This window comes from Hyperoodon ampullatus, assembly GCF_949752795.1.
Source record: "Hyperoodon ampullatus genome assembly, chromosome: 17".
Classification (NCBI taxonomy): domain Eukaryota; kingdom Metazoa; phylum Chordata; class Mammalia; order Artiodactyla; family Ziphiidae; genus Hyperoodon; species Hyperoodon ampullatus.
The window spans coordinates 56,698,146-56,717,036 of record NC_136930.1 but is presented as its reverse complement, the minus strand read 5'-3'; the positions used below and the strand labels follow the sequence as shown (position 1 = coordinate 56,717,036).

The following is an 18,891-nucleotide window of genomic DNA, read 5'->3' as shown; positions in this document are numbered from 1 at the left end:
AAGAATGTGTATTTTGTTGCTGTTGGGTGGAATGTTTTATAAATATTGATTAGATCCTGTTGATTGATGGCATTGCTAAATTCCTTTATATCCTTGCTGATTTTCTCTCTAGTTGTTCTGTCAATTGTTAAGAGAGGAGAGTTGACATCTCTAACTATGACTGTGGGTGTGTCTATTTGTCCTTTGAGCTCTATGAGTTTTTTCTCAACATAAGTTCAGCTTTGTTGCTAGGACATACACATTTAGAATGGCTGTGTGTTTTTGGTGATTGACCATTTTATCATTATATATTTCCCACTGTCTCTGGTGATTATCTTTGCTCTGAATTCTCTTTTATCTGATATTAATACAGCCAGTCCTTCTTCTTTTGACTGATGCTTGCATGATACATTTTTCCATCATTTTATGTCAATGTGCCTATATCATTATATTTGAAATCAGTTTCCTTTAGACAGCCTATGGTTAGGTTGTTTTTATCCATTCTTCCAATAGTTGTATTTTAATAGGTGTATTTACAACATTTATATTAATCTAGTTATTGATATGTTTAGGCTTAAGACTGCCATTTCATTTTTTTCCCCTATAATTCTCTGTTTTTATTTCTGTTTTCTTTTTATTGCATTCTTGTGGGTTATTTGAACATTCTTTAGAGTTTCATATTGATTTATCTATGGTGTTTTTGAGTGTCTCCCTTTGTAAAGCATTTTTAATGGTTCCTCTAGGTATTATATTAGATAAAAATAACATCACAGTTTACTGTTAAGTCATTTAACCAGTTCAAGTGACTTGTAGAAACCTGACCTTCCTATATGTCCCTTAACCAGCCCTTATTTGCTTTAAGTGTTTCTTCTACATATATTTAGAGCCACACTAGGTAATGCTATAATTTTTGCTTTAATTCTCAAAAATAATGTAGAAAATTCAAGAGGAGAAGGAAAGTCTATTGTAATTACTCATATTTTTGTTTACTGTGTTCTTTCTTCCTTATGATGCTCTAAGGTTTATTCTTTTATTGCTTCTTTTCTTTTTAGAGAACTTCTTTCAGTCATTCTTTTGGGGTAGGTCTGCTGGTAACAAATTGTTTTAGTTTCCCTTCATCCAAGAATGTTTTGATTTCCTTTTTATTCCTGAAGGATATTTTGGCTGGATATAGGTTTCTGGGTTGGTAATTCTTTCTTTTACCAGTTTGAAAATATTATGCAACTTCCGCTGGTCTCTGTGGTTTCTGATGAGAAATCCACTCTAATCTAATTGTTTTTCTCTTATATCAATATAAGGTGCTTTTTTTTTTTCTTGCTTTCAAGATTTTTTCTTTGGTTTTCAGAAGTTTGACTGTAATATGTCTTGGTGTGAATTTCTTTGGATGTACCCTGTTTGGCATTCACTCAAGCTTCTTTTTTTTTTTTTTTTTTTTTTTTTTTGTGGTACGCGGGCCTCTCACTGTTGTGGCCTCTCCCGTTGCGGAGCACAGGCTCCGGATGCGCAGGCTCAGCAGCCATGGCTCACGGGCCCAGCCGCTCCGCGGCATATGGGATCCTCCCAGACCGGGGCACGAACCCGTATCCCCTGCATCGGCAGGCGGACTCTCAACCACTGCGCCACCAGGGAGGCCCTCACTCAAGCTTCTTGAAACTGTAGGTTATGACTTTTCCCCTATTTGGGAAGTTTTTATTCATTATTTCTTCGAATACCTTTTAACCCCTGCTCTCTTTCTTTTGTCTTTGTGAGATGTCAATGACAGGATTGTTAGATATGTAAGTTTTATAGTTCCAAAGACCTCTGAGTCTCTGTTCATTTTTTGTTCCAGTCTCCTTTTTTTAAGTTGTGGTAAAATATACATAACATAAAAATTTATATTTAAAACCCTTTTTTGAGTGAACAATTCAGTGCCATTAAGTATGTTCACATTGTTGTGCAACAATTACCACTGTCCATCTCCAAAACTGTTCCATTATCCCAAATTGAAACCCTGCATCCATTAAACAGTAACTCCAGGGCTTCCCTGGTGGCGCAGTGGTTGAGAGTCTCCCTGCTGATGCAGGGGACACGGGTTTGTGCCCCAGTCCGGGAGGATCCCACATGCCACGGAGCGGCTGGGCCCGTGAGCCATGGCCGCTGAGCCTGTGCGTCCGGAGCCTGTGCGCCGCAATGGGAGAGGCCACAACAGTGAGAGGCCCACGTACCACACAAAAAACACAAAAAACCCCAAAAAAACCCCAGTAACTCCCTCTTCCTCCCTCTTTCCAAGTACTGGTAATTGCTATTCTACTTTTTCTTCTCTACAGATTTCACTATTCTAGGTGCCTGATATAAATGGAATCATACAATATTTGTTCTTTTGTGTCTGGCTTATTTCATTTAGCATACTGTTTTCAGGGTTCATCCTTGTTGAGAAGGTTCAGCATATCTCTGACTTTCATTTCTTTTTAAGGCTGAATTATATACCCTTGTATGTAAATACCACATTTTATTTATTCATTCATCTGCTGAAGAACATTTGAGTTGCTTCCACCTTTTGGCTATTATGATAATGCTGCTATGACACTGGTGTACAAACATCTGTCTGAGTCCTTGCTTTCAATACTTTTGGGTATATTCCTAGAAGTGAAATTGGTAATTCTATGATAATTTTTTGAGGATCTGCTCTACTTTTTCTCACAGTGCCTGTACCATTTTATATTCTGTTAATTTATGTACAGACTGGGTGATTTTTATCATTCTATCTCCAGTCCTCTGATTTTTTTCCATTGTCCTTTCTTTTCTGCTGTTAAGCCCATCCATTGAGTTTTTTTATTTTTGGTTATTGTATTTTTTAAGTTCTAAATTTATGTTTCATTCTTATTTATATCTTTTATATCTTGGCTGAGACTTTGAATTTCTTTTCTGACACTCTTTTCATTTGTTTCAAGTGTGTTTGTAATTGTTTGTTGAAACATTATATGGTGACTGCTTTAAAATCCTTGTTGGACAATTCTAACATCTCTGTAATTCCAGTGCTGGCATCTATTTGTCTCTTTTCATTCAGCTTGAGATCTTCCTGGTTCTTGATGTGATGATGAGTGATTTTTTTTTAAATTGAGACATAGACTTTTGGGTATTTTGTTACAGAACTCTGGATCTTCTTTTTTTATTTCTTAAACTTTAAAAAAAGTTGAAGTATAGTTGCTGTACAATATTATATAGGTTACAGGTATATAGTGATTCACAATTTTTAAAGGCTATACTCCATATATAGTATTATAAAATATTAGCTATATTCCCCATGTTGTACAATATATCTTTGTAGCTTATTTAATAACTAATAGTTTGTACCTCTAACTCCCGCACCCCTATTGCTCCTTTCCCCTTCCCTCTCCACACTGGTAACCACTTGCCCTCCAAGTCCATCCATTTTGCTGCAAATGGCAAAATTTCACTCGTTTTTATGGCCAAGTAGTACTCCATTATACATACATACCACTCTTCTTTATCCATTCATCTGTTCTTGGATACTTAGGCTGCTTCCATATCTTGGCAGTTGTAAATAATGCTGCTATGGACATTGGGTTGCATGTATCTTTTCGAATTAGTGTTTTTGTTTTTTTTGGGTATATACCCAGGAGTGGAATTGCTGTGTCATATGGTAGCTCTACTTTTAGTTTTTTGAGAAGTCTTCATACTGTTTTCCACAGTGGCTGCACCAATTTACATTCCCACCAACAGTGTATGTGGGTTCCCTTTTTTCCACATTCTCGCCAACATTTGTTATTTGTGCAGAACACTGGATCTTGAGACATATGTTTTAGCTGGTTTCCTCTGACACAGCTCTGGCAATGGAAAGAGGAGGGAGTCCTTCTTATCACTGCCTTAGGAGGGTACAAATAGAAGTTTCACATTCAGCCTCCATTGATTCCCTTGGGGGTAGGACTAGTTCCTTGTTATTGCTGGAGGATGGGAGTTCCAGCTCCCACTACACGTGAACTTATATCTCCTGGATGGGAGGGGTAGAAATGCTTCATTACTGCTCTTCTTGTTTCCTTCACTGGCATTAGGAGTGGGTGGCTTCATTACCAGCTGTGGTGAAATCCTTAGTCTCCACTAGGCCTTCTTTGACATCACTCCATTGGGGGATGGAGTGGGTGCCTTATTACATACAGTCTGGTGGGGGTGAAAGTTCAAGCTCCCCACATGGTCTCTACTGGCAGTGTGCAGAGAACAGACTTTTGTTGGAGTTTTAAAATCTGTGCCTGTTGATATTTTCAGGTGACTGGACTTCAGCTCCAAGTCTGGGATATATGCGGCAAATAGAAACTGGGAAATCACCACTGTGTTGCTCCTTGGGTCCCCATGTCCCTAACCAGTCTTTCTCCTTCTCTTCACCTTGCAGAGTCTTATGTTTCTTTTATTATATAATAGCCTGGAATTTTGTTGTACTTATAGGGAGGAATAGGAAAAAATATTTCTACTTCATCTTCCAAAAAAAAGAAGTCTGGATTTTGAATACATTTTTAATGTGGAGCCTACAGAAGTTTCCAATGAAGCAGGGGTAGGGTGTGAAGGAAACAGAGGAGTCAAAGATGGCCCCAAGGGCTTTGTTCTTATCAAGTAGAAGAATAACACTGTCATCAAATGACAGGGGGAAGACTGTGGGAAGAACATTTTTTTCGAGGGGAGGTGGTATTTGGAGCTCAATTTTTGAAAGGTTAAGTTGGAGGTGCTTGTGGGACATTTAAGTGGAGATGTTGAATAGACAGATGGATATGCTGGTGTGGAGTTCAGTGGAGAGGTCTGGGGAAATATAAATTTGGGAATCATCAGCACTGCATGATGAGACTTGAGATAGGGAGTAAAGATAAGGGAATGAAGATGTACAAGGACTGAACACTGCTGCTGTTTTTAAGTTAAATTAATTTAATTAAAATAAAATTTATTTTTAATTTTAAAATTAGGGAAGGGTAAAGAAATCAGCAATGGTGACTGAGAAGAAAGGATCAGTCAGCGAGATAGGAAGGAAACTAGGAATCCAAGTGAAGGAATGTCATTCCTTCTAGACCCTTTCTAGTTAGGGTGATCATATTGATTTCCTGTTTAAAATTCTACTTCATTCTCGCTCTCTCTCTTTCTCTCTCTGTATTTGTATCTTTTGGCTCTGGGCTATTTCATGCAGAGGGCCCACATACACTGTCTTTGTTCAGATTACAAGAACCCATGTAGTGTGTTTAGCATACATGACTGGAAAATCTTAGTGGGATATTTAAAAGGACAAAAATTGCAAAGAAATTTTAAACAAACTGCAATATGGCTCACCACTAATTAACAGAATGACGTTAGACAAATCACGTCTCAATTTCCTAACATGGGAGTTTGTACAGCTCTTCATAGTTTCCAAGATTGGAAATGGGGATTAATTTAAAAAATTAGAAGTGAAAGCATTTTTTACGAATGGGACGCTACATAAATGCGAGCTATAATGCAGTTATGATCAACTGCCTAGTGGAGGCCGACTAAACATAAAGTGCAAAACATTTTTAAAAGTCCATTTTTTCCTTTCTTAAAGCTTTCTGTAAGCCGCTAACGAACAACGCGACTGTGCAGAGGATTCCATTGCCGAAGGTGACTGGAAGCGAGAAAGGAGGCGGGGCCTCCCCCGGCCTTTCCTAAGAGCTCCGCCTCTCGAACGCCAGACTGCGTCTGACGTCACGTGAAGCTTGTACTTCCGCTTCCGGTTACTCTCGTTTCTCTCTTTTCCTGTCCGGCTGGAAAGATGGCGTCCCGCAAAGAAGGCACCGGCTCTGCTGCCACTTCTTCCAGCTCCACCACCGGCGCCGCAGCGAAAGGCAAAGGCAAAGGGGGGTCCGGAGATTCAGCCGTGAAGCAAGTGCAGATAGATGGCTTGGTGAGTGGGGTTCCGTCTCCCCAGGCCCACGTGGGGAGCTCAGTTCCCAGCCCGGTTCCGCCAGACGTGCTTCCCGGCAGCCTCCCCTCTGGGCTTGCTGAGGCTGGGCCAAGGTTTTTCCCTAAAACGTTTCTTTATCTTCATTTTCTGCTCGGGAGACGCGGCCGCCTTCTCTGCCATCTAATGGGGGAGGTGAGGGCTGAGAAAGGGGACCTAGGCTAGGGTGTGTGTGTGACAGATTCTTGGGGTCTTGTTTTGAGATGCTTGGGAGAGGTTATTTGGAGAATGACTCTTCTGGGAGACAAGTAGGTGACGGAGGTGTCGAGAAGGATCTAGGACTCTAGGGCTTTTGGAAGGGGAGAGTAAACTTTATTGCTTCCCTGCTGGCATCTGACATCTGTAACTTCACAAGTGGAGATTTACTTTGTAGCCACTTTTGAGCCTGTGGTTCAGCGCTTACCTGAAACCGCGTAATTGGAATAAATATCTTGTATGTTGGCTTCTGCTTTCCCTATCTGTGAACATTGGAGTGCCTCAGGATTTGGGTTTAGGCTTCCTTCCACCTGGTCTCTGCTTGACAAAGTAGATGAAAGCACAACTCTGGAGTCAGACTGCTTGGGTTGGAATCTAGCTCTACAATTAGCTGAATGACATTGGGCATGTTACTTAATCTCTTTGTGCTTGGTAAATTAAATGGTAAAACGTGTTACCATTTAATTTTAGCTGCTACTGGTATTATTTGTAGAAGTTACAGTGGTAGACTTTCTTTAAGGCCCCTTTTCAAAGCTTTAAATATTTGTACTTTGATAACTCCTAGATTTATATTTCTTGCCAGACTTGGTTCTTGAATGCCACTCTTATATATCCAGCTGCCTACTTGCTATCACTGTTTGGATATCTCATAGGTACTTCAAATTTAACGTGTCCAAAATAAAATTATTGACTCTCCCACTCATTAATCTTACCTCAGTCTCTCCCATCTTAATAAATGGAACTACTATCTCTCCATTTGAAAAAGTCAAAACCTAGGGATTCATGTATGCATGTTCTTTTTTTTTTACCCTCAGCTTACAGTCCCTCAGCAAATTCTGTTTGTTTCACCTTCAAAATATATCAAATCCATCTGCTTCTCATCTCTATGCCACCAACCACATCCACTTACAATAAAATACAGACTTCTTATACAGACTTCAGGGTCCTGCTACTCTTGTCTCTTTCTTCAGACTCACCTCATACTTTCTTCTAGGCTTCAGTCACAGTGAGCTTTCAGAGTTTTGTTTTCTCGGCCTGAAATACTCTCAAATATTTTTCCTTCTCCGTGGCTTCTTTTGAGCCTTTAGGTATTGGCTTAAATGTCAGCATCTCAAGAAAGGCCTTGCCTAACAACCCGGTAAAAAATAGCCCCATCCCCATCACTCTTCATACATCACCTTTATTTCCTTCGTAGTATTTTCTACTGCCTGTAATTGTCTTGTTTGCTTTCTTGTTTGTCTCCCCCACTAGAATGTAAGCTACTGAGGGCAGGCAGGGATTATGGTTTTTCACCTGTTTTGTTCCCAAAACGGAACAGGTTAATTGACACAGATCGGATAAACTGATGAATTTTGTGCTGCTCCTGTTTCATGTCCCGATATCTTCTTTTATAAAGATTATTTTAATGGCATCTTGACTTGATTTCTTAGCCTGCATACTTTTATTAAAACATTCACTTAATGTGAACGTTCAGACCTTGTTAACTTTCCTCTTGAAATGGTTTTTTTTTTCCCCTCCTGGCCGCGTTGCACAGCATGTGGGATCTTAGTTCCCCCGACCAGGGATTGAACCTGTGCCCCCTGCAGTGGGAGCTCAGAGTCTTAACCACTGGACTGCCAGGGAAGTCCCTTGAAATGTTTTTAGTGACTTTGCAATGAATTCAAGGCCCACCAAGATGTTGTCCTTGCTTTTGTGTTCACATTTATTTGCTACTATTTCCAAGCTTCTACGTAGGAACGGTTCATTCCAGCCACACAGGACTAATTTGGTTAGCCTCATGTTTAATCACATTTGTTTCCAGTGTCTTGGTAATGGCCAAGGCCAATTTTTCTTCTTTTTTTCTTGAGCCTTTCCTTTCTCAGCTTTAGTCCTGTTTCATCAATTTTTTCTGTATCTTTAATGTTACCTTTCTCTTGACCATGTGACCATTGTCAGACTTTCCCATGTTAAAATGTTGAGCCCTGTCTCTTTTTACTTAGTACTTTGTGTTCATTCTTAGTCCCCACTCTTTTCCTTGAAGTCACTGGTTAAAGAATTTGTCTATATTTGTGGTCTTCCATTCTTTTTTTAACTCAACTGCTACTAGAATCTGCTATCACCAAGTCCCTGACTTAGTTTTTAAAAAGGTCATTGATAACATTATCAAAGAACTGTAAAAAAAAAAAAAAATCAAGATATATTATACATGCAAAATAGTGTCTGTAGTACATAATTTAAATAATCAAAAAGTAAACATCCACTTACCTGGCATTTAACTTGAGAAATAGAACAACATTATGAGTATCTTTGAAGCCCCTTCCCCTGTTTCATCCCTTTCTCCCATCCCTTCTTCGAAACCTATAATCACTCCTGTGAGCTTTGTTTCAGTGATTTCTTAGTTTTCTCTATAGCTTCACCCCACAGAGTATTCCCAATTTGTTTAGTTCTGTTTATATTAATAAAAAATGAAATATTAATTAAATTATAGTATATGTTCGCCTGTGTCTTGAATCATATATATGCGTATCTCATACCATGATTTTGAGATTATTCTGTTCTAGCGTGAGGAGCTATAATTCATTCATTTTCATTACTATATAGCATTTCATTGTATGACTAGAACATAATTTTCCTCATCTAAATGTTAATGGACTGTTAGATGGCTTGTTTTCGTTGTGTGACATGATATCTCTCAATAATCTTAATTGTGCATTTCAGTAGGCCTGTCAGTGTGTCTTTTGTTATACATTGTGCAGAGTCAGTGCTCAGTATATCCTTGTAGAACGGATGAGTGAGTCTTCATTGTAGTCAAGTGGTCTCATTGTTCCTAGAGAAGATCAAGCTAATTCTTCCTATTGGACTTTTCATGTAAAACCCACCTTGTTCCCCCCAAACCAGGCTGAATCTTACCTTTCTTATGTACATTATACTTTTGATACTCAAAGTATGATCCAAAGACCGGCAAGACAAGCAGAATTGGCCTCGCCTGGTAGCTTGTTAGAAATGCAGAAATATAGTATTTCAGAATTTTTCCTGATCTACTGTTTCAGGTAATTTATAGCATATTAATGTTTGAGTAGTACTGCTCTGGGCCACATCGATCTCTTCCTTTCTCTGAACTTTTTGTGGTGACAGCTTGTGTTGCTCATCTTGGCGTGTAATCATATGCTGTTAATGAAAGGTTTACTGTATATTAAGGAGAGTCAGGGGGAGTACTAGTAGGTATCCGTAAGTAAGGTAGTTTACCTGCCTTAGGTAGGCAAACCTAAGTCCATCTGACTTTTTCATCTCAGGTTGCTTCCAAGGTTTGGATAACCCTGCAGACGTCCTGGACATTGTTCCTTTCCCTTAAGGCGAGAAAGCTTGTTGAAATCCATTTCCTTTTTTAAAAAAACTTCATGACAGTGCTTGCTTCCTGTGTTTATGGCATATACACCATCAGTGATGAGCTACATTAAGTGTTGTTCCTTGTAGCTTTGTGGGGATGATTGAAGGAGCTTAGCATATGTGGTATTTCACATGGAGATGATTTAATAAGTAGCATTTCTGGACCTTACTTTCTTCTGCTTTAATGTGAGGATAAGGTATGGTCTTCCTACTGTAATAAATAAAAGCTTAACATATAAAATTTCCTACTGATGTTTAATCATTGTCCGTAACAGTTTTAGTAGCTGGGATTGATTTTAATAGTTGGTATTAGTTACAGTGGGATTCCAAACTGGATGCCTGACCAAGTAAACGGAATATAATGAGAAATTTAAACTGTAGTTGTTTCAGTCTAGATAAAATGGCATATATCACTTCCCAAATGCTTGCTTCGACATTAAAAGGTGTGGGCACAGAAAGTCTTTTACATCAGACTGCTGGCTTTTTATCTTTTGCTTTCTTGTCACCTTTGGCTTCAACTAGCTCCTGTATAATTAGAAGTTCTGATCTTATTATCCAGGATTTCATAAGTTTATCCAGATATTTTAAGCCTTGGCAACCTTTTTCTGGGCCTTTAGCGCTGATATTTTTGGGGAGAAAAACCTCTATAAATCATTAGGCTTTGAAGACGGTGTTTGCCAGTTCTTATTTTTGTGGTCAGATACTCTCACTTTTACTTTACCAGGTCTGCTTTAGATAGTTTTTTAGATAAAAGTTCCTGATTTCAGAACTACATGGAAACTTGGTTGCATTTGCTTTTCTCTGGGAAATTAGTTCATAATTTTGTTTTTGTAAAATATTTAAATTATGGTACTTGGATATTATTTCATTTGGCAGGATATGGGAAAATATACTGAAAGAGAAAATAGCTTTATCTTTTCCCCCTGCAAACTACTGTTTGTAGAAGATTGTTCTATAAAATGGTTATCTCCTGTAAAGATTAGACTTGATAGCAAAGTATAGTATAATTTACATATCCATCTATTTGATGACAAACTGTACTTGTTTCATCAAAACCGAAGGGCTGAAGTGCGTACTGGTATATACCAGAGCCGTATTCTGGAATTTTATTGATGTTGGTACCAAGCCCAAGCATACAAGGAAAAAAAAATGGATTTAGCAAAATAGTGGTAACTCAGGATTAACTTACTCAAAATATAAAACTTTTTTACTCTTTGAGTCTGAATATCAACTGTATTTTGGCATAAAATTTTAAGGATTTGTTTTCCTCCCAAATAGTACCTAAATGCCACAGGTATTCATTGTATCTTGATGATTAATACGAAACATTTTTTTTCTCAATACCTTTACCTTCTATCCCTGTCCCCAACTAGTTTCATTTGATATAAGTAGCAAATGTTTGTTTATCTGTGGGATAGCAGTAATGTGCTAAAATTGGATGTTTTAGAAAACAAAAAATGGTATAATTCATAGTAAGAAAAATTTGGAGAAATATAAAAACCACAAAGGAAATTAGTTTATACGCTCATAACTTGAGGGTGGATACACTATTAAGAGTTTGGAATTTTCTTTTCTAGCGTTTCTTCAACGCTTTAATAAATATCTGTAGTTGAAGTTAATGGGTTAAAGGTGGTTGTGCACATTTTTAAGCATATTAAGCATGTTGCCAAACTGCTCTCCAGAATAGTTGTATAGTTCAGTGTGCTTTCCCACTTACAGAGTATAGAGTGCTGTTTCTTGACACCATTGCCACCTGAAAGTTATGGTTTCTAAAAATCTTAGTCTTTATTTTTAAAATTAAGTATGCATGTTAGTATGCTTGTTGCAGTGGTTCATCAATTCAGTAAATATTTCTTGTCTGATAGTGATAACACTCACAGATCTGCGCAAGTCACCCAGCCTTCTGGTATTATCTTTGATTGTTCCTTAGGGTTTCCCTTGGATTCTCTTAAAGTTACTTACTTAGTAGCTGTGGTCCTAGAATGCAGAAACTCCTTGGAAAAATCCTCATTACACAAAATAAAATCAAACTTTACAGCCTGACTTTTAAGATCCTCTTTACCTTTTGTTTATAGCTTCCAAATGAGAGCTTGTAGATACACTGTTTTCAAGTTTGGTTTAAGGGTAGCCTTTAAAACAAAACCAACATCTTTTTCTTTTGGGTAGAAGAAAACCCATTTTAGATTTTGTACAGAAATGCATAACCTTCAGTTTTGTTCTGAAGGACCTCTTGAGGATAAAGAAGGTGAATAATCACCTCCCCCTGGGATTATTGTGGTATACTTTTTATGCTGGAAAGTTGAAGTGCTTTTAATTTATTAAAGCTGTTTAATTAAACACAGCCATTTCTCTGGGTACACATGGTACACAAATCAAAACGCAAAAAAGAGTAGGTAGTGAAAAGAAACTGTCACTTCCATTCCTATCTTCAACCACCCTCTTCTCAGGGGCAGTCACAGTTACTCTTTTTGAATGTTTCCTTCTGGACCTATTTTGGCAAGTATTGCCTCCTGTTAAGGAAGCAGAAACAAACTGTAATCGAAGCACCTAAAAATCACCTTAAGGCCTTCTAATTAAGCAGTGGTTCATGCTCCTGAATATAATAAACTTAAACTGTGTTGGGAAGCAGACAGCTCATAACAGCTTTGAAATTTTGTTTGTTTTGTGTGAGAGGGGGAATGAATTTTGTTCCAGCTAAGCCTTTTACTTTAGGAAAATTATCTTCTAGCTATATGTGGGAAAATTTGCTTATTGGTTATGTATATTGAATTGGTAAAGTAAAAATTTAATATTCTAAGTTAAATATCCTTCTCAGTTAACATTTAATTGAAATTACACATTTGTGTGTTTGATTGCATCATTGTACTTTGTGATGACTTATTTTTATGATGAGGGCAGAGCTGTTCTGTTGAATTTCTTGAGGCTGCGTTGTCCTTCTTCACCTTTCCCCAACAATTAATAGTTGATTTAACTTTAAATCTGTGGACCATCAATGAGCATTAGATCCAAGAGAATTATTATGAAATACAGTCTTTCAACTGCAATATTATAGAAGCGATATTGGTTAAGTGTATTGGAACATTGTAACTAATCCCATATGTGTCAGGAGCAAAATATCTTTTTTTTTTTTTTCTTATTGAAGTTACTTGAATTTCTTTCACATCAAAACTTAACAGCAGTGATTTAAATCCTATTTATTATTTGACTCAGCCAGTTATGAAATGGAACCCCATCCCACTTGAGCCATAAAATGTGTTAAATTTAAGACTAATGCTGCTTTCTGTTTTTTGAATTTACATTTTGGCAGTAACTACCTTCTTTGTTCAGTGTTAGAAAAAATGATCCAGGCTTAACCAAATAAGAAAACTGCCAAGTTCACAGATCAGTCAGTGAGAGAAGCCAGAATTAAATGAAAGTCTAGATATTGACTTTACAGAATATGCTAAGGGGAGATTCTGTGGCATTACAGTTTCTTTGAGACTAAAATTCTTCTACAGTAATAGCTGTTCTTTGACGGTGATGGATGTGAGAAATTCAGGCTGTGGACCTTACTTCCCAGAATCTACAAAACTGGAATAAAGCCAGCTAGGAATCATGCATCCTGTCTGACCTCTTCTGTCTGGCTAGCAACTGGTGCAGTTTGGGCTTTACCTTTTTATTTCAGACTTAAGAAACTCTTGTAGTGGATCTAGTCTTTATTTTTAGCAAGGATAATGATGTTTTAAGGAAACTTACATCCATCCATCCATACACATATACACAATATTTTGAATAAATCAATTAATCAGTTTACTCACACTCTTGACTTTTTAATGCAGATTAAAAAATCCTGTCCTAAAACCCTGTGGTATTGGTTGTTATAAGAGATAGCTCTAGGTACAGATGCCTGGTAAGTCTAAACAAAAATGGAAATTTGGCATTAAGTGGCTGATTTTTAATAAGTCATATTTATATCTTATAAGACTGAAAAAAATCTCTGAGGAATAGACTCTGAACATTCTGAGGAGACAGGGGTAAGTGCCATGAGGGTATCTGGCATATTCTAGTAACTCACTAAATATTTGTGGGATAGATAGATGGATGGATGAATGAAAGAGATTAGGTAAAATATTTATTGTAAAATAGTAGTTGTAATAGTCGCTAACGGTTATTGAGGCTTTACTAGGCGCAGTGTGATAGGTACTTTGGGTGGGTTATTTTTTAATCCTTGTAACTATGCTGTGAGAATAGGTACTGACTGATTTATCTCCATAGGAGATAGGTGGTAAGGTAACCTTAAGGCCACGGAGCTGGCGCTCGAGCTTAATTTTGAATTCTAGTGCCCAGACTGAACTATGCTGTATGGTTTTCCTGTTTGTACAGACCAGAGGTTCACATTTGTGTGTACTTGTAAGAATTAATTTTAAGCTTTTACTGAAGTTTTTTCTCTCACTTGAACATTATTTTTTTTCCACAAAAATAAAGATTAATTCTAGAGTTACTGTGTACTAGACAACAAATGGAAGACAGCAAATCAAGGTTTGCATGTTTGGGGCTTCAGCTGGGCTTGCTCACTTGATAAATGATTTACTGTCTTACCTCTGTCTTACAGAGCATGCGATTCAAAGTGGAGTTCTGCTGCTGAAATGAGTTTGTTTTTACCCTTCTTAAACATACAGAGTTCAGAATAGAATCAAAACTAAGAGAATAGTGGTCTGAGCCCAGCAAGTGCCTGTCCTCTCCTGTAGCAAGCGGGGGTTGGGGGGAAGCTATGGGTTTGATAGCTACACAGTTTAGAGTCCACATCTATTGAGATAATGTTATATTTTGAGAGACTTCGTTATCAGTGACATAAATTAGGAAGTGTTTGATTATAAACTCTAAACGTTCCGCTCCTGGAGTTGGGAGAGAACTGTACCTGCCTAACGTTACAGGTTCTATAAACCAGTGCTGATTAAGTGTGAATTGTTACTGGTCTGCCTGAGACAAGCACGGGATTCAGACTGAGTCTTTAGAAACTTTGACAGCAGTTTAATATTGCTTTGTAGCCAAGCTTGTGACCCCTGAGCTTGTATTCTCTATGTCTTTAAAAATGTTTTCACTTTCTAGTAAGTAATTTTTTTTCTTTGACTAAAATACTGGTCTGTGGTGGACGGGAGGAAAATGAGTTCTTTGCTGCTTGTAGTTTGAGAAGCGCTGTTATAAATGATTTGTATGCCTATTTTAGATAATAGCATCTTCCTATAACCAGAGGAAAGCCACTTCCTATAACTAATAATATTTAGTAGAACCTACCTAAAATAATATTGTGATCACTAAATACCACTACTTCTACTTTTTTTATTATCCGGTTTAATGGTAAAACATTTAAATAATGTCAGCATTTCTTATCTGTGAATTCTAACAAGATGAACAAATAGATTCAGTGTTTGTTTACCCTAGGTGCACAGTACAGGTTGCAACCTCCGAGCAGTCCTTATGAGCTCAGCTTTATAAAAGAAGGTTAAAAATGATAGATGGTATAGTTCTAACAGTTTGGAACTACTTAGGTCCCAAATCATTTAAACTGGGCTTTCAACAGATCCTTTTTATGTGTAGTACAGAGACAGTGGGAAACCTGCTGCTTTTCCCGGTGAAGATTTATTGCCATAAGTTTGCACGAAGTTTGAATTGATATTTTGCTGATTTATAATTGGCTTAGGTTAGGCTTCTCTTAAACAGATCTCTCTGCTTGTTGAAAACCAGTCTATGTATCTGGAAGTTACCTCTTTCACCTTGATGGTGTGTACATATGCATATTTTCTGGTAATTTTTGTATGTGTGCAGCGACATCTGTGAATTGAGTTGAAGAGTAACCGTATCAACAAGACATTAGAATTTAAAGTCAGCAGGTGCTCAGGCTTATAGTGTGTGGATTTTTTCTTTTTCTTTTCCTTTCAGAGCCACTTAACCATGCTTCATTCAGTCCATATTTTTTTTTTAATGTACCCGAAAGAACATGCTAAAATCAAGATACATTATGTCCACACCATTCTGTCAACTCAGGAGCACTGTCAAAAAAGGAAATTAAATTAGTTTGCTCTTCTTTGTGCAACGCCATACAGTAAATTGCAGTGATTGCTGTATTTTAAAATCATTTCCCTTAATTTTTTCTTTATTTGATTTTTTTTTTTTTTTTTTTTTTGCGGTACGCGGGCCTCTCACTGTTGTGGCCTCTCCCGTTGCGGAGCACAGACTCCGGAAGCGCAGGCTCAGCGGCCATGGCTCACGGGCCTAGCCGCTTCGCGGCATGTGGGATCTTCCTGGACCGGGGCACGAACCTGTGTCCCCTGCATCGGCAGGCGGACTCTCAACCACTGTGCCACCAGAGAAGCCCTATTTGATGTTTTTTGAATTAAAAACAAATACATGCTTATAATACAAAGATTCATAGAAGAAAAGGTATGTCCTTCCACACCATTCTTGTTCATACAAACATAAATACATAACTGCACGTATATAATACATTTTTTTACTACTTTTTAAAACTCTTTCTAACCCTTTGTGTGTCATGGGCCTCTGGGAATCTGGCAAATGCCATGGACCTTTTTTCCAAGAAAGTGCCCTTAAGTATGTAGACACAAAATATTACATTTGATTTTAAGAGGTTCTTAGTTCATTTGTGACCTTCAGGTTTGAATGTTTGCTTTTAGGGTTTATGGACTTGGAGAAGTATACTTGTTAATGTAGAATTTTGGGAAGTGTGGATATTTTTTAGCCATGTCTTTTTTTTGGGGGGTGTGTATGTGTGTGTTTGTAAACATGTAAACATCCAATTTCTGGTGAATTAGTTTTACATAAACAGATTTTTCTAGGTAACAGATTGTATATTAATTACCTAATTAATCTCATTAAATTCTAAAATACTTTAAAAGAAAAATTCTGAATGTTATACTCGGACTTCTAAAATAATACAGATTTATTTTTGATTTATTTTGATTTATTTTTGATTACTTAGGCTTATTATAAACTTGAGTTATTTTAAACTTGAGTTTATATATACACATATAAAATATAAATAATGTCAGAATATAGCAGTGGTTCTTAATCTGGTTCCTTGGGCCTCATAGCATTTCAGGGGATCTTTGAACTCTGAAATTGGGGATAAAATTTGGAGTGGGTACATATGAATTGTTTCTTCATCATATAGACATTTAAAAAGTACATACAGTTTTTTAAAGTTAAGGTATTATTTATATACAATAAAACCCACTCATTTTAAATGTAGTTTGATGAACTTTAGTAGTTGTAAATAATTATATAATGGGAACCACAATTATACAATTATTTGTGACCTTCTGCCCTCAGTATCCTCCCCCTCACCTTGGCCCCAAGGCAACGGCTTATCAGCTGTGGTTTTGCCTTTTCTAGAATTCCATATAAAGGAAGTCACATAATGCATAGCATTTTGTTGACTTCTTTCACTCAGTATAATGTTTTTGAGATTCCCTGTTGTTGTATTGATACTTTGTTCCTTTTTTTTTTTTTTTTTTGCGGTACGCGGGCCTCTCACTGCTGCGGCCTCTCCCGTTGTGGAGCATAGGCTCCGGACAGCGCAGGCTCAGCAGCCATGGCTCACGGGCCCAGCTGCTCTGCGGCATGTGGGATCCTCCCGGACCGGGGCACGAACCCGTGTCCCCTGCATTGGCAGGCAGACTCTCGGCCACTGTGACACCAGGGAAGCCCACTTTGTTCCTTTTTAGTGCTGAGTAGTATTCCATAGAATGGATAGCCTATTGCAGTTTTTTATCCACCTGTGTTTGGTAGACTTTTGGGTTGCTTCCAGGTTTTGTCTATTATGAATAGTGCTACTGTGAACATTTGTGAACATATATTTGTGTGAATATGTTTTTATTCTTCTTGGGTAAATTCTGAGGAGTAGGGATTTGGATCATGTAGTAAGTTTATATTTAACTATACGATACTGCAATTACTGTTTTCTATCTTTCCACCAACAATTTTCATGGAGCTCTAGCTTTTTGGAAAGGTCTTAGTTTCCACTTCCTTGAGTCAAACAAGTCAAGACCCCATCTGCTGACCCAGGACAGAGATTGGGCTGCAATTGTTCCTTGCCCTTGGGGATTGTATCTAGGTCTGATGTACCTTTGGATACTGCTGTGTTAACTCACAGGGTTAATGCTTTGGTCTGTGAGTTTTCTCTTCTAGCTTGGTTGACTGTCGAGTTAAGCTTTTCAGAAATGCAGCTTATTCATCATTTCTGCATGCACACAGGAGTAGAGGGGGTTGAGGTACTTCGTATTCGTATATTGCAAGGCCAGAAAGTTCCAGATTCAGTTCTTAAATTACTTTTTAACTTTGAACTTCATTAGAGTTGCTACCTTGATTAGAAGAATTTTGGGTGGTAACTTCGTAGACGTATCTTTACCAGGTAAAGATTAACCTTGACAGTGGTATTAGAAACATTGCTGATTATAAAAGCCATGGCAAACCTTTCCTGAAAGGATTTTATTAATATATTGTTTCACAATTCATCAACAAAAATGATATGAAATTGTTAGTTTTGAATTATGTAGTAGTATCTTAGGATGTAACTGAGTCTGCTAGGAGATCGGGTTTATTATTTATATACCAGAGCTTTTGGTAAAAACATGAAAGTGTGCTACTCTCACCCTACTGTTCATCCCTCTTTAGGCCTTTTTGTTCCCTTAAGATACAACTTGTATATTTTATGAAAAGCAAATATTAGTATTTTTTTGAACTAGTGTTTAAAACCCGTAGTTGGCAAATATTCACTTCACCCAGCTCTTCGTAGGGCTGGCTGCTTGTTCTTCAGCTCTCTGCTCAGGGGTCATCTCAGAGAGAGGCCTTTTCCAGATCAGCCTAGCTAACAGCACATTTCTCTGTTTTCTTCATAGTGCTTTTAACAATGTATAAGCACGTTTATTTTCTTAATTGTCATTCTAGAATGGTGGTTCTTAAACTGTGAGAATCCCCAACACTCTTTTAGAGGGTGTCCGAGATCTAAACTATTTTCGTAATAATAACTATAAACATTATTTGTCACTTTTACTCTCATTATTTCATGAGTGTTTAATGGAGGTTTTCAGATGCTACATGATGTGTTATGTAAAAGACTGAATGCAGAAGCAAATAGGAGAATCCAGTTGTCTTTTATTAAACTAGACATTAATAGGATTTACAAAACTGTAAAACAGTGTCATTCTCCTATCCTGGTTAAAATTTATTTTTGAAAAGGTAAATGTTTTACAGAAATGTGAAACAATGTCATTTTTGTATCCTGGTTAAGTTTTTTGTTTCGGAAAGTAGTTATTTTACATAAAAATGTAATTTAAGTTAGTTTGTGATGCATTTATTGTTTTAAGTGAATAAGGTATTTTGAACATTTTTGGTTTGAATTT

The 18,891-nt window shown here is 37.4% G+C and overlaps 1 protein-coding gene across 1 annotated transcript in view; it reads left to right on the top strand.

Moving 5' to 3' along the window:
- Nucleotides 1–5,743: 5,743 nt before the first annotated feature.
- EIF3H (eukaryotic translation initiation factor 3 subunit H) overlaps nucleotides 5,744–18,891 on the top strand; it is a gene marked incomplete at its 5' end in the record, with an annotated part of 86,491 nt that continues 73,343 nt past the window's right edge. Inside the window, one exon of the mRNA XM_079722552.1 lies at nucleotides 5,744–5,875. Coding sequence (XP_079578678.1) covers nucleotides 5,744–5,875 — 132 coding nt within the window. The remainder of the gene's footprint in view (nucleotides 5,876–18,891) is intronic.